Source organism: Cynocephalus volans, chromosome 6 (genome assembly GCF_027409185.1).
Source record: "Cynocephalus volans isolate mCynVol1 chromosome 6, mCynVol1.pri, whole genome shotgun sequence".
Taxonomy (NCBI): Eukaryota; Metazoa; Chordata; class Mammalia; order Dermoptera; family Cynocephalidae; genus Cynocephalus; species Cynocephalus volans.
In genome coordinates, this window is record NC_084465.1 from 158,894,777 (window position 1) to 158,909,384 (window position 14,608).

The 14,608-nt window shown below is 45.1% G+C and overlaps 2 protein-coding genes across 3 annotated transcripts in view; one reads left to right on the plus strand and one right to left on the minus strand.

Moving 5' to 3' along the window:
- Window positions 1-8,678, plus strand: part of CENPP (centromere protein P) — a 247,727-nt gene extending 239,049 nt beyond the window's left edge. For both annotated transcript variants that reach the window (XM_063099791.1, XM_063099792.1), the window contains exons 6-8: window positions 5,373-5,452; window positions 6,603-6,694; window positions 7,079-8,678. In XM_063099791.1, the coding sequence (XP_062955861.1) occupies window positions 5,373-5,452; window positions 6,603-6,694; window positions 7,079-7,209 (303 nt within the window). In that variant the 3' untranslated portion in view covers window positions 7,210-8,678. The remainder of the gene's footprint in view (window positions 1-5,372; window positions 5,453-6,602; window positions 6,695-7,078) is intronic.
- The window catches only part of IPPK (inositol-pentakisphosphate 2-kinase), a 61,690-nt gene continuing 54,286 nt past the window's right edge, over window positions 7,205-14,608 (minus strand). The window contains exons 12-13 of the mRNA XM_063099790.1: window positions 13,245-13,324; window positions 7,205-10,114 (exon numbers count right to left, since the gene is read on the minus strand). Of these exons, the coding sequence (XP_062955860.1) occupies window positions 9,889-10,114; window positions 13,245-13,324 (306 nt within the window). The 3' untranslated portion in view covers window positions 7,205-9,888. The remainder of the gene's footprint in view (window positions 10,115-13,244; window positions 13,325-14,608) is intronic.

Here is a 14,608-nt window from a genome sequence, read left to right on the forward strand (position 1 = left end):
GCTCCTCTTTTTGCCAGCGTCCCTCTGCCCTGGGTCATTCCCCTCCACACAGACAGGCACTAGCACCTCAAGCCCCCGCGCAGCCCGGCTTCTCCCCACGAGGCTGCGCTGCAGAACCGCCTGTGCCTGCTACTTCCGCTTCCTTGCCTCCTGCTCTTCTTGATGGACTGGAACCAGGCGGAAGTCCCCGCCGCCCCGAGCCCGCTCGCTCCTCAGTCACCTCTGCCTACTTCCCCAGGGACTCATTTAGCCCAACACACCTCTCCTGCCTTGCTCACCTGGAAAACAGCGCCTCATCCACACCGTTGTCCCCAGGGGCCTGTAGGGCAGGAGCTGCCCCCCGCTCCTCCCACACGCGGCGGGAGCGCACGAGAGGACACAGAGGCCACCGGACTGTGATTCCATCCGTGGTTCCAGGTGCTCCCCAGCTTCAGAAGAACTTACTATTGTTAGTCTTTTTGATATTCGCCATTTTTATGAGTATGTAGTGGTATCTCATCGTAGTTTTAACTTGGATTTCCCTAATGACTAGTGATGTGTCCTTTGCCATCCACATCTCTCCTTTGCTGTCTTTAAATCCTTTGCCCATTATTTAATGGATTGTTTATCATCTTCTTACTGAATGGTAAGTGTCCTTTACATATTTTGGATACAAGTTTTTGCCAGTATTTTCAGTCAGTCCGAGGCTGGCCTTTTTTTCTTTACAATGGCTTTTAAGAGCAGTAGTTTCTAATTGTGATAAAGCCTATTTATGTTTCTCTGTGGTCCTTGCTTTTTGTTATATAACTGAGAAATCTTTGTAACTGAGAAATCTTTTCTAACCCGGGATTACAAAGATTTCCTCTTATGTTTTCTTTTAGAAGTTTTAAAGTTTTAGCTCTTACACTAGTAAATTTTTCTATATTGTATGAGGTAGGCATTGAGGTTCATTTTTTTGCATGTGGATATCCAGTTGTCCCAGCACCAGTTCCTGAGGAATCTGGAATTTGTTTTGCCAGCATTTTGTCCCACAGTGTGACCTTACTGATCTTACCTCTCTCTAGACGAGGCTATCTTTCAAAATAGAAAATGTCCTTAAAATGTGAATGGAGCCAAGACATTTAAATAGGGAAGGAACAGTCTTTTCAACAACTGGTGCTGGGACAAACTGGATATTCTCAGGCAAAAGGATGAAATTGGATCCCTACCTCACACAATATGCAAAAGAACTAATTTTAAGAGCTAGAAATGTAAACCTCCTAGAATTAAAACATAGGTGTAAATTTCTGTGACCTTGCATTAGGCAATGGTTTCTTAGCTGTGACACCAAAAGCATAAGAAAAAAAAAAAGGGAAAAAAATTTGACTTCATCAAAATTAAAAACTTTGTACTTCAGATGATGCCACTAAGTAAAAAAACTACCCGCAGAATGGGAGAATGTTTTTGAACACCATATCTGATAAGTGACTTGTATCTAGAATATATAAAGAACTGTTACAACTCAATAATAAAAAACCAAATAATCCAATTAAAAAATAGGCAAAAGATCTGAATAGACATTTCTCCAAAGAAAAGTGTACAAAGAGCACAATAAGCACATGAGGAAAATGCAAATCCAAACCACTTTGAGATACCACTTCATACCCACTAGGAAGGCTATAATTTGAAAAAAGGAAAATAAGCGTTGGCAAGGATATGGAGAAATGAGAACCCTCCGACACTGCTGATGGAATTATAAAAATAGTGCAACTTCTGTGGGAAATAGTTTGACAATTCCTCAAATGGTGATATAGAGTTAGCATATGACTCAGCAATTCCACTCCTAGTTATATAACCAAGAGAGACTCTGAGATATATGTACATAGAAAAATTTGTACGCAAATGTTCATAGCATTATTATTCCCAATAGCCAAAAAGTAAAAACAACCCAAGTGTCCATTAGTTGATGACTGGATAAACAAAATATGGTGTATCCATACAGTGGAATGTTATTCAGCAATATAAAAAATGAAATTCTGATCCATGCTATAATATAGATGAGCCTTGAAAACAAATTTAAGTGAAATAAGCCAGGCACAAAAGACCACATATTGTATAATTCCACTTCTATGAAATGTCTAAAAAAGGGAAATCTATAGAGACAGAAAGTAGCTAAGTGGTTGCTTATGTCTGGGCTGGGGTGGAGTTGAGGAGCTTGGGGCAATAGATACAGGGCACAGGGTTTCTTGATGGGATGATGAAAATGTGCTAGAATTAGTAATGCGGGTTGCACAACTCTGAGAATATATTAAAACCCATTGAATTATACACTTGAGTGAATTTTGTTAGACACAGTGGAAGGGGAGGTGATGTGACCATGCTTCTTTGGCACCACACTGTTATGTCTGAAACATAAACACAAGGTTGGTTTTCTGTAAAGCTCTGTTAAAAATTCTCTTCCCTCTGGATTCGCATCCAGCCCAGGGTCTCAGGTGTAAAAACAGGCTGGAAATCAAATTGCCAACATTCTCACAACCATCATTGTTCTATCGTAAACACCAGGAGAGTTCTTGAATGCAAACTCCCAGCATATGGCAAGCAGCTGAATAAACACCTATTTGAATCATGCCTTAACATTCCTCAGCAGAGAGGAGCTTTCCTGTGGAAGGCTGGGGGCTACAGAAGGGAGGCGTCACTGCTTGCCAGCCGGTTAGTGTGCATAACGAGACCCCAGGAGACCTCCTCCCGACAGTCGCCCCCCACATCACAGCCTTCCTGATGACATTCCTGGAAGCAGAGGCTTCCCCTTCACTTTCTGTTATGCAAGAGAACTCTCATGGGTGCAGAGGCACTCAGGCACACTAGAATGAGTCCAAGACTGGATCCTGTGAGAATCCAGCCAGGTGCTTCCCTTCTCTGGGCCTTGGTTTTATTGGTAGCAAAATGTGATGTGCCTAAGGTGCTTTCCAGATCAGGTTTATAATTTTCCGGTTAACTTTTTTTTGTGTAACTATTGTTCATGGCAAGTATTCTAAAATATATTGTACATATCTCTGCCTTATCAGGTATGTCCATCGTAACTCTTTCTTGCTGATTTGGTCATCTTTTCTCAATATCAAATACTGGTATGTAAATACATGTATGTGAATACATGTAATAAATACATGTAAACTTTCCATCACCGTTGAGATGTTGAGGTGTGATCTTATGCCAAATGACCTCAAGCTCACTCTGTATTTAATTATATCTTTCTTCACAACTTTTCTGTCTTCTCCTTCAAAGCCACCTTCTGTCAGTGAGACCAATCCTTTATGTTTATGTTGTTTATTTGGGTTGTTCATCAGCCTTTAGTTGTTGCCTTCATATTCTCAATTGTGCTCTCAATAGTTGAAATTACCAGACAGATGAATGCAGCTGGACAAATGTAGCAATATTATTAACTTATGTAGAAAAGACCTTTTCACACAATTCCAAAAAAGTTCCCCAGAAACATACCAAATGCCTAATATCTTCTCTTCCTAATGTCAGCATTTCTACTTCTTACTTTAACTGAAGGGAGTACACTCTAATTTTTAGTGAAAGCATCCATTTTAAATGCTCCTTTTGCTCACAAGGGGAGGTGAGGAGTGGCCTGGGGTGGTGGTGGAGATCGCTCTCTTGTGCTCGGAGACTGAGCCTCGGGCCCCATGTTGGAGCTAGTCCAGGCCCAGTGCCTCTGATGAGTCCCACGTGCAGCCGCTGAGCACAGCCTGGAAGCTAAACTGCCACGTTCACATGCTTTCCTTTATGTCCCTCATACAGTTGTTATTAATTTAGAAGAGCCTGAGGTTTAAAAATCAACCAGCACTTTCCACTTAAATCATTGAGGTATAAGAACTGTTTTGCTGAAATTAGTAATTATCTGTTAGCCTAAACTAGGCCCCCCAGCGTTTGGTTGGCACAGCGTGGTGTCTGGATGTGCTGCTGCATCGCGTCTTCCTGCACAGGGGCGCTGGCAGCCCTGGCTTCCCATGCTGACAACAGCTCACTGATCCAGGGCTGTTTCATTTAAAAGCTGTGACACGTCTCTGTCCCTACACAACCTCATTTGACTGAGCTGTTCTGGTTCAATCCAGCCAGTATCTGCAGCCTCCAGAAGGCTCTGCCGCCACAAGTCTAGCTCTGCTCCCTTGTCCTTGGGGTCCTCTTACTGGCTGTCAGGACAGATATTTCTCAGAGAAAACTGCACCTAACTCTCCTTCCATGAGGTATGGGGGAGCCACAATGGTTTTGGTCTTGGTCATGGCAGGGCTTGCATCTGACTTAAGCATCAACCCCGGTTTCTATTTCTACATCAGATGCTGTGAGAAAACAGAAAGGAAAATGTGTATTCAGAGGCTCACCCCGGAAACTTGACATCTCACAGAGGAAACTACTCTAAGTCTCTGTTGTATCACCCCTGACCCTGTAATGTGTTCTCACAGGAGCAGCCAAAAAAAGTTTTTAAGAACTGAGAAGATAGGGCCACTGTTACTCTTATCAGTTGTGAATATGTATCTTCTGTTCCCATTCCTATAAAGCAAGTTTAGTTGTTATAATGATCTCAATTAATGTGTCAGTTCTGGTATGACCAAAGTTCCCAGGTCCTGCTACGAATAATAGAGACAAGCAGTCAGGTCCAGAATTATATTACCTGAGGGAGAATCAAACCTACCTTAGGGTTGCAAGCCTACAAATTTGTGAAATTCCATTTTATTTCCCTATTTGAGAGAACACTTTAGACTTTAGAATGGTATGTGATCTCATCATGAAGTTTTACCAAAGCAGGCAATTTCCCTTATCGCAGTGGGAGCCAGGCGCCTCCACTGGGCACAATCTGGGTACCTAGGCAGGGCCCTGACCACACTAGGAAGGATGTGTGGGCGAGGGGCCATTTGGGTGAGTTGTGAGGATGGACAGGCTCGGAGCGTCTGCTGTGGGAGGGGATGGCCACAGCCTTTGTAGAGCCTCACTTTGAAAGGCTTTTATGGTCAGATGCTAAAGCTCTCTGAGAACCCACAGACATTCCCTGACCATCACCCTCTTCAGAGCATCCAAGTTGTGAGAGACAAGGGCAGACTGAGGAGCCATCCCAGATGGAAGCAGGTGGAAAAACTGTTGAAATCAGAATAAAGTTGTACGGTGGTTACATAAAATGTTAATTTTATAGGAAGTGAAAGTTGCAGAGCCTGGAAGCCAGAGGCCGTGGAATTGGTGGGTGAAGGCAGGAGGCAGGAGTGGGGCCGGCATAGAGGGAATAGCTCTTAGAGGAATGGGAATAGGAAAGACGCTTCGAAAGTGTATCCCTGTCAGCCAGTTAGAGCATCCCTAGTACACATGCAGCCCCTTGCTCCTCCCAGCCAGTCTGTCTGTACCCGTTTCTTCTCCCCGCACAGGAAAAGTACCCAGAGATGGTGCACCTCTCAGAGGGAAACTTTTCCCGCTGCATGGGCATCCGGAGCGCCCGCTGTCCAGGGTGAGTCTGCACAGGCACCACACGCCTCCCACGTCCTGTTAAAACAAGGAGTATAACAGTAGGAGATCGATGTAAACCACCTAACTGTGGACCAAAGATTATCAGTGGGAGGAACTGGTGGGGCTGACAATGGGCGGGGTGGGGGCAGGGGAACTGCGCTCTATAAATATTACCTTGTAGAGAGGAGTGTCTGCAGAGAGAGGGGAGGAAGTGCTGGGCTGCAGGAGGAAAGCGTCAGGCCAGGGATGGTTTCACTGCTGGGGTCCTTAAGGGGCCAAGGAGGGAAGGCCAAGAGAAGGTGGAATGTATGCAGCTCTGCTGTTATTTTAGAAATGGAAGGGAGGAGGCCAGGTGTGAGGGAGTGGAGAGCCCCCAAGAAGCCATGCAACAGGAGATGGGGAAACAGGCCCACACTCCAGATCCCAGCCGTTTCCCTTCACCAGCCCCGGGCACCTTCCTCCCATGCTCTGCCCAGAGCTGCTGTCTGTATTTCCTGTTTTCATCCTCTTGCCTTTGTGTGTGCATGTCTGCACATGAATCAACCTGTGTGTGTGCCTTTTTGACCTATGTACGAATGCCTGAAAACATTTGTTTTCAAGCCTTAAAAAGTGTCATCATGTGGGCTTCTGGGACTTGCCTTGGTGTCACGTGTAGCTGTAGTTCATACATTTTCGTTGTTCATCTTCCAGTAGGTGGATACACCAAAATGTCCTTGTGCATCCTACTGTTCGTACCTCCTGGCACACAGTACACAAGCTTTTCTTGGGCTCGTATACCTACAGATCAAATTCCTGGCTCATAGGGTAGATGTGTGTTCAGCTTTCTGTCAATGACAGATGGTTTAGAAAGTAGTTTATTAGTTTATATTCCCACTGGTAATTTATAAGTTCCTGTTGCTGTATATCCTGCACTTCTCTTACATTGTCATACTAATTTTCACCAATGTAGTGGGTACAAAGCAGTATCTTGCTATAGTCTTAATTTCCATTTTCCTGTGTAATTGACTGCACTTTTTCTCCATCTGTGGGTAGATAGATGTCTTTAGGAGCAGGGGAGCACAGCATAGATAGATAGAGACCAGGTGCTACTTATAGTTTAATCTTATAACCAGATTTCACAAAGCACTTAATGACGTTTGCCTCTCTTTCAGGTTTGAATTCATAATTGTTTGGAGGATACAAATAGATGAAAAAGGGAAGGTTTTACCAAAGCTGGATCTTCTCACCAAAGTCCCACAGCGAGGTAGGGCCCCCTGGATGTGGGTGTTCTAGGTTACTTCTTATTTCATCTGGTTTTACGTGGCAAGAATCAAAAGCTGAAAATCTCATTAATGTACTTCGTACATCAGTTTTTAAAATATTTTTATCAGTAATCACTGAAAATGTATATGAGAGGGGGTTACTCCCCCCAAGACCCTCCCAGGCCGAACGCACCAGGGAATAGTTTCTCTCTGCCTTGAGCCACAGGTGAAGGCTCCGCGCACATCCTCACCATCCTGTCTCTAGCGTTTCCCATTCTGTGGCATGTAGGGAGGAGGAAAGGGTCTTGGTGAGGCCAACACCAGGAGTAAACATGAAACCAAAAGCTGCACCCTGAAATCTTACCCGGTTTATATTTTCTTTGTAGCCCTGGAACTGGACAAGAACAGAGTCATAGAAGCTGCTCCTCTCAGCTTCCGAACCCTGCTGGGAGTGCTTGGAATTGAAGTTGCTGTAGAAAGCCTGATAAAACTGCTTTGTGCAGAGGAGAATGACTAGTTCCCCAATGGTGTATGTGTAGGAATGAGATGCTGCACTGAGAAGCACTTGATTTTATTGAGTATAAACATTTGCTATTTTCTGCTTAGACACCACCCCCTTAAAACATGCTGTCTATGCGGTTATGGCACATTCTATATAAACTCTCATGACATGAAATATAAATACAGCTATTTAAGTATAAAATGCAAAATAAAAGTGACGTGTACAGTGTAGTTTTAAAAAATAAGCTTAACATTTGAGAAAATGTACCAAGAGTGGTTATCCATCCTTGGATGTGCAAGGAGGAGCTCTGTCCCCATGCACCTCCGCTTCGTACCAAGTCTGGGGCAGAGGTGCCCATACACTTGAGAAGGTGTGCTAAGCATGCTTGCAACCGTTGCCCGTGGAGCATCACTTTGTAAACATTCTTTGGTAGCCCAGGGCAGGCACACGCATCCTTCTCACCTCCTGGTCTGCAAAGCAGCACCGGGCGGCACTCACAGCATCCCTCAGCAAGTCCTGACACTCATCTTGGTCTTCCATAAACAGGTGGAGCTGTTAGCTTAAAAATATGCCATAAGCCAGCAAAGACAGCATTGTTCCCTTCACCCAAGGCCTGGCACAAAGGAAACTGGGCCCTTTGCTAAAGACCCACCCACAGAGTACAAGTGCTATGTCAATAGTCTCAGACGTGCTTTAAGAACTGTGACTTTGGTGAACACCTCAGCCACCCATTATAATGCTGTTAGGATCAGGGAAAGTATGTTATTTCTAACCAGTTGGGCCATTCTGGAGTCTGAGCACAGCAGTAGGTTCAGGGTGAGGGCCAGAGACACGTCCACAGCAGCAGTGCCTGTCATGGGGTGCTCCATCTGTTTTCTCCCCCAAATAGAGGCTGTTTGCATACTGTCCAGTCTAGCCAGAACTGGGACCCATGCCGGTCAGTAAGTTTCACAACCCAAGAGGACCCAGCCCACCTCCCTGACAGGCTTGGGTTCCAGAGCACCTCCCACAGAGGGATGCGAAATGGCATATGCACTCAAACCCAGGACTCAGGGTCCTCCACGCACCATGGTGCCAGGCAAAATCATCCCGAGCGAAGCTGCCCCAGCCCTGGACCAGCAACAGCCAACTACTGCGGATCAAAACAGTACTGAAAGCCACTTCCCTCCATGTCCTCCAGAGCCTGCACCTCACCCATGAGAGTGTGACCTCCACACACCTCACTTAGGTGGTGTCTCCAGAGCTCCCCAGCCCAGCCCAGCACATACAAGGCATATGTATAAGAAATGATGTCATTTGAAATCAGAAGAAAAAATTAAAGGTGTCCAAATGCAAAAGTATCTGTTTGGACTTCTGAGTGCAGAATAAAGTTAGGAGTAAACATTAGGACAGAATTGAACAATAAACTCTAGAAGAGTTGGCTTGATTCAAACAAGTATAATTTGCCAAGTTATCACAAAATTTCCCACAAAAATTTACAATCAGCAAAATATTTTTCATGTAGCATTTTCATACAATTCCATGGTTTTGCTAATATTATATGTTACAATAAGCCTTCATTAGTCCTTCAAAATGATGATATAAATAATAATCAGTCTGTACAACCTACCATAGAATAAAAATCTGAAGCCAAGATTCCTAACAGTTTTCATAGCAGCCGGGCACACATTTGGTGACCCCAACAAGAACCCTCTTGGCGCCAGTCAGGAGTCATTCATCTTCCAGAAGCAGGGCCTGCCTTTGGCAGCTCCAACAGGAACAGGCAAGGCTGTGAGACCTGCAAACCTGACACATCTCAGGGCAAACCCAAGGGAGGAATGCAGTCTGGGAGGAAGGGAAAATTCATTCCTTCACCACCCAAAACACCAGAGTGCCAGGAAAACATTGGGCCGTCAGGGGCACACCCACCCAAGCTCAGCCACAGTAGCTCAGCGAGTTACAGCTCCGCATCCAGCTTCTACAGCAGCAGTTTCAAGTGGGAAAGAATGCCTTATCTCCCCTTGAAGTTAAAGACAAAATTGTAAAGCAGAAAAAAAAAGTCGATGCTCACACGAGTGGTGTCCATCCTGACCTGAGTCTTGCGCTCCCTGCTGACCCTTCCAGAGCCCTGGGCTTCGGCACCTCCACAGGGACCCTGGGTCTAGATCACTCAGAACAGACGTCCCCACTAATCACCTGAAGCAGCAGGGAACCACCTAAACCCGTGTTGATGTGTGGCTTGCACTGAAAAAGTGACTAAGTAACTCAGCTGGGGAAAAGTTCCAGTAGTATCCATGTTTTTTTAAAGTCCAAACTGTAAGATGCACGTGATAATTCAAGTTTTCTATGTTAGGAGTCTGGTGGTAGGAAATCCAAACCTTGGGTCTTATAATAAGGCTTTTTGCATTAGAGAATTAGACATGAGCCCTGGCTGGGAAGGAAGAACTACCCAGAATGTCTTCCCAGGGCTTAACGGACACTTCCGTTTTAAGAACGTGAGCAGCTTCCTGGGACACAGCACTCACGTCCTACATTCCTTGTCTTGGAAGATGTTTCTAGTGCTCTTTGATTCCATGTCTCCAACAGGCAATCCCACCTCAACAGGGGTTAAAAGCAAAAACATTCACAGCCAAAAGCCACCCAACACAGCAACAGCTCTGTCATTCAACCTTCACATTCTATGTTCAAGTTTCAAAGACACTGCAGGAAAAAAAGTTAGACCTTATGTAGAACTAATGTGCAATCATCGCTTTCCTTGAACCGAGTTGACATCATGACATCATCTTTGGCACGTACAGTCTTTGAATAATAGTTGACTATCTTGCCATCAAGTTTATACTGGTGAGGAATGCTCTCATAGGGCTTGAGGTCGAGGTCCAGCACAGACACAGAGAAGGTGAACCTGGACCTCGATGAAAGGACGACAGGCCTTTGATCAGAGCTGCAAGTAAGAAAGCAATTTCAGAATACACAGACATCCCAAATCTTCTCATCACAGCTCACAAAAACCATGCATTTTGTGTATCTGTATACATTATATCTCTGTGCCAGCTGTATGTACTAGCACATGAAGCTTCTGCACGTAGGTAGGTGCCTGCTGTGATTCAGGCCTGCACATGACAACACATCAGAAGAGAGAGGGTTAAAGGACGAAAGATGGAAAAGCAATTATGTAGAAAATGTGAGTGATAGTCCCCATATCCCAGTGGTATAAATGAACGCTGAGAAAGTCACTTCATCCTGAGCCAAGTATTACAAAACCTAAGAAGAAGTAAAAAGTAGATCTGGCCACTGAACTGCCAAATGGATGAAATGTTGAGAACAGACTTCTCTCTTTATGTGCCTTTTCCCGTGTCTGGTGAGAAACTCATGCTCCTTTATGCTTTTCACATTTGTAGAGAGCTCTGGTTTCATGTTTTATTCTCAAATCGTATCTTCAGTGCTTTGTATTTTGTTTCTCATTGCTCAGTTTTGTGGTTTATATAAACATCAGAATACTTACGTGCTCGTAACAAAATATGAATAATTATTTGTACTTAAAAATACATTGAGTAACTCTGAATTTTATACTAAGATTGCTGTATATCCCACTTTGCTCTTGGGGTACTCAGCACATAGTCAGCATTAAATAATTGGCTAAGTTATATAAAGTCGGTTTAGCCCAAGAGAAGTGCTCTGGGGTTCTGGTTTCTCCACGCTTGCTACTCTTCTAGATTTAGAAATCGTTAAAAAACAAAACAAAACACCAGTTTAAAAGCTCCTGCCTGGAAGAGGAAGCACCAATGAACATATTCCTGTTCTGAGGATATTAATCATGGCCTAGACTCTCACTTAATTCCTGCTCCAGAATCCTGTTTACAGGGAAAATGAAACCCCAACTTGGTTGCCAGGATCATTAACTCCTGTTTCCTGAACGGTAGAGAACATCAAATAACTCATCTACATATTAAGGTCCCGACTCTCAGTCTGGAAGCTGGAAGGGGCCTGCTTGTCCTATCTTACTGAGAGCTGCTGAAGCCCAAGCACTGCTCAGTTCTGGGCCTGTGATCCGAGCTTACCACAGCTGGGCTGGGACCATCCATGTTTCTGGCCTGTGACAAGGGCTACCTCTTTTAAAGGACCCCTCAATTTCTCATGTTAGGAACAGCACTCGACATTCAACACTTATGAAGAGGAAGGCTCTTCTGAGCAGCTCTTGGGGAAGGTCTGACTGGTCAACTACAAGCTCCACAAGAGCCAGTGGCCAACACATGCCAGCACCTGACTCTGACACGCTTTTCTGCCCCTTAGTGGCCCTGAGGCTGGGCAGGAGGCTCCCAGGGACATACACTTCCCTTATGCCATGAACATGTATGCCCTCTAGCTGCCTCGGATACTGGGGCTGGGACAACCTACCAGTGCAGGGGAGCTGCCCTTGCCTGGACAGCTGTTCTTTAAGGTACTGACCAGCTGGGAGAGTGGCCAAGTGGACAAGCACCCTCCAAGGAATGTCAGGAACAGGGATGGAGAAGCCAGGGCTGGCAGTGGCTGCTCACACTGTTTGGAACAGGAAATCAAGAGGAGTTGCAGGATTTAAGGACAGGAGTACGTGGGCAGCTTTCCCCATAGTCTCAAAGTCCCAAAAGGTCAAACGTCTGCAGCGACAAGACAACAGATTCAACTTAAGGCTTTTTTCTTTTATAACAGGGCAGAAATAGCAGAGCAGAATTGAAGCCTTTATTTAGGTGATGTGACAAGTTTAAATATAGTCAATCTACCTGTCAGCTGTAAATTAACGTTTACGAATATAAATTTAGTCTCAGGTTTACTGTGCATCTCAAGGATGCAAAAACAACTCATTACAAATCCCAGCCTTAGTTTGTCTTCGGGTTTCCTGAGCATCACATCCTGGGCCAGGAGCCCCCCACTCACCGGAATGTTGCAGGTGTGGCCGCTGCACAAACCTTCTTCAAAGGAGGCCGAAACACCCCAGACACACACCTAGGGGCTCAGTTGGCCCCACGCCTGTGTGTGTGCTTCGAGGAGAAGCCGCGGGAGCATGCAGAGACCCTCTCTCAGCTGAGCACTGCCCTCTCTCCAGTGAGCACAACAGTGCGGCTTTACCTGAGCACATTCCCATTTCTCACCTGCACCCTTGGTCAGGAAGGAGGATGGGCGGTAACGTTTTTGTGGCTATTCTCTCATCTAGCAACACTAGCTTAAACCAGCTAACTGGATTCCTCATAACTGAGCACTGGGGCTATTTTCTTGGGGATAACAGAAGTTTTCAACTAAATATAACAACGTCTCAGTTATGCCCTATACTTGTTCCTATTTTTTTATCAGAAAGTGGACAATTCTGTGCCTGCCAGGGAACAGGACTCTTGGGAACTGTAGTTCAAAAGCATCAGAAAAATGGATGGCCAGCAACTGAGGTCATCTTGACCCAGGAACACATGTCCGAAGAATGCAGAACATTCAGAGGCTTGGCACCCCTGAAGACCGGCGCTGAAGATGCATCTAATTACTATGAGAAGATTACCAGGTTCATCCTGAATTCTAAAAAAAGCAAGGGAGGGAACTGGACAAAAATAACGAAGTTCAGGGAGAGAGGCCACAAACACTGTTGGTTATTTAGAAGAGGAAGCAGAACAAGGAATGTGTTGTTTGAAAGGCTTCTTGGCTGTGGGTTATGCAAGTTGGCACACCACGCTGAACTGGTAGAAAAATGAGGACAAGGCAGTGGGAACCTTCGCCATCTCAGACCTCGGGGCCTTGAGGCCCGGGCTTTCCTTCAGAGAAAGGAATGTGCACCACACTATCCAAACTGCTTTACCCTTAGGGTATTTCCTTCCTAACAGGAATTTTCATTTCAGTAGGACAATCTTCATAAATTTTATTGACTGAATTACAAACTTCTAGAGAGCAAAAGTTAATAAGCCCCATGACATCAGGTAGGCTGAGGAGGCAGTGGTCCTGTCTGGGCTGGGGTGTGGGGGGAGGAAGTCCTAAATATGGGGAAACTGATTGTGCTGTTAGTCCACAAAGTCCTGTTAGACCAAGGACATATGACATGGCAGTGGGCATCTCACCTTGTGTCCTGCAGACAAGGGGAGAGAGCGATCATGATGGAGCAGTCCTTAGCAGTCATGGCAACTCGGTACTGCTGCACCTGCAGGAGAGGGAGAGGTCAGCTCTAGGTCACACATGGAGCCTCACCACTACCAACATAACCCACAAACTAGGTTGACATCGAGCAGAGGCATCAAGAGGTCCCACTCTGAGAACACCCAAGACAGCCCCAGCCCTCCCCTCTAATCTCATTGCAAGCAGCATGTGGACCCTAACTCCAACCCTGAAACTTACAACTTTCTTTGAGCACGGTGACCACAGTCTGTGTTTGGAAGAAAACACAATAAATTGCCGCAGCTCCCTGGTATGTTGGCCATGCTAGCAGTACTGAGCAAGCATCACCCCACACCTTTGAAAGATGGATGTCCAGCAAAGCTCTGCTTATAACAACACTCCACATACTGGAATGTCACACATCACCATACATGACTCTGCAGACATCTGCTATCACATAAGCTGTGTGTGGGTTAACTCACTTCATCCTCACAGCCATCCAACAGGGCAGACACTGCTAGTACCCCACTTTATAGATGAGGATACTGAGACACAGAGAATAACCTGTCCTTGTACAAGGGTAGTTAATAGCAGGCCTGGGACTCAGGCCCAGGCACCTTGGCTCTGAACTTCATGCTCTTCAATACCTTGCTGTAATATAAGCACATGTAGATCTGCATGTACTGACGTGGAACAATGCCCACTAGGGTCACCAACTCAACACACACCTTGTTTTGTAGAATCCAACTTTCATAAAGCTGTGCATTTCTTCATGTGTGTGTGACAGACACGCAGGAGGAGATCCAGAAGGACAGTCACCAAAATGTTCACAATTGTCACCTCTGCAGTGCAGAATTTAGGGCATTTATTCCCTTTCCTCGTTGGACTTTCATATATTGTTTGAATTCTTTAGATTGAACACATCTCACTTTTACAAAAAGTAAACTAGTTACAAAAAGGGGAATTGGGCCTTACACATTATCACTGGCCTCAACATTTGTACTGATCATAACCTCCTGTCTCCCTTTTAGCCATTCCTCTTGGTTTCATACAACCAGGAGGAGCTGCCCTTAGAAAACATCTAAGCTGTACCTTTCTAAAGTCAGGACTGTATGGGAAGCAGCAGGGACACCGTCAAGCACCGGTTTGCTTCAGCCCTGCTGACTGTTCTAGCAACCTGAAAAAGCCATTCACAGTGGGAGAAACAAGCTCTTATTCTTACACTCTATTCAATTAGCTAAGAAATCAGTTATTTCACATAATATGCAAAACAAAACAAAACAAAAAAAACCCCAACAGTCCAAAGGAACTAAAGAGCTAAATATGAAAA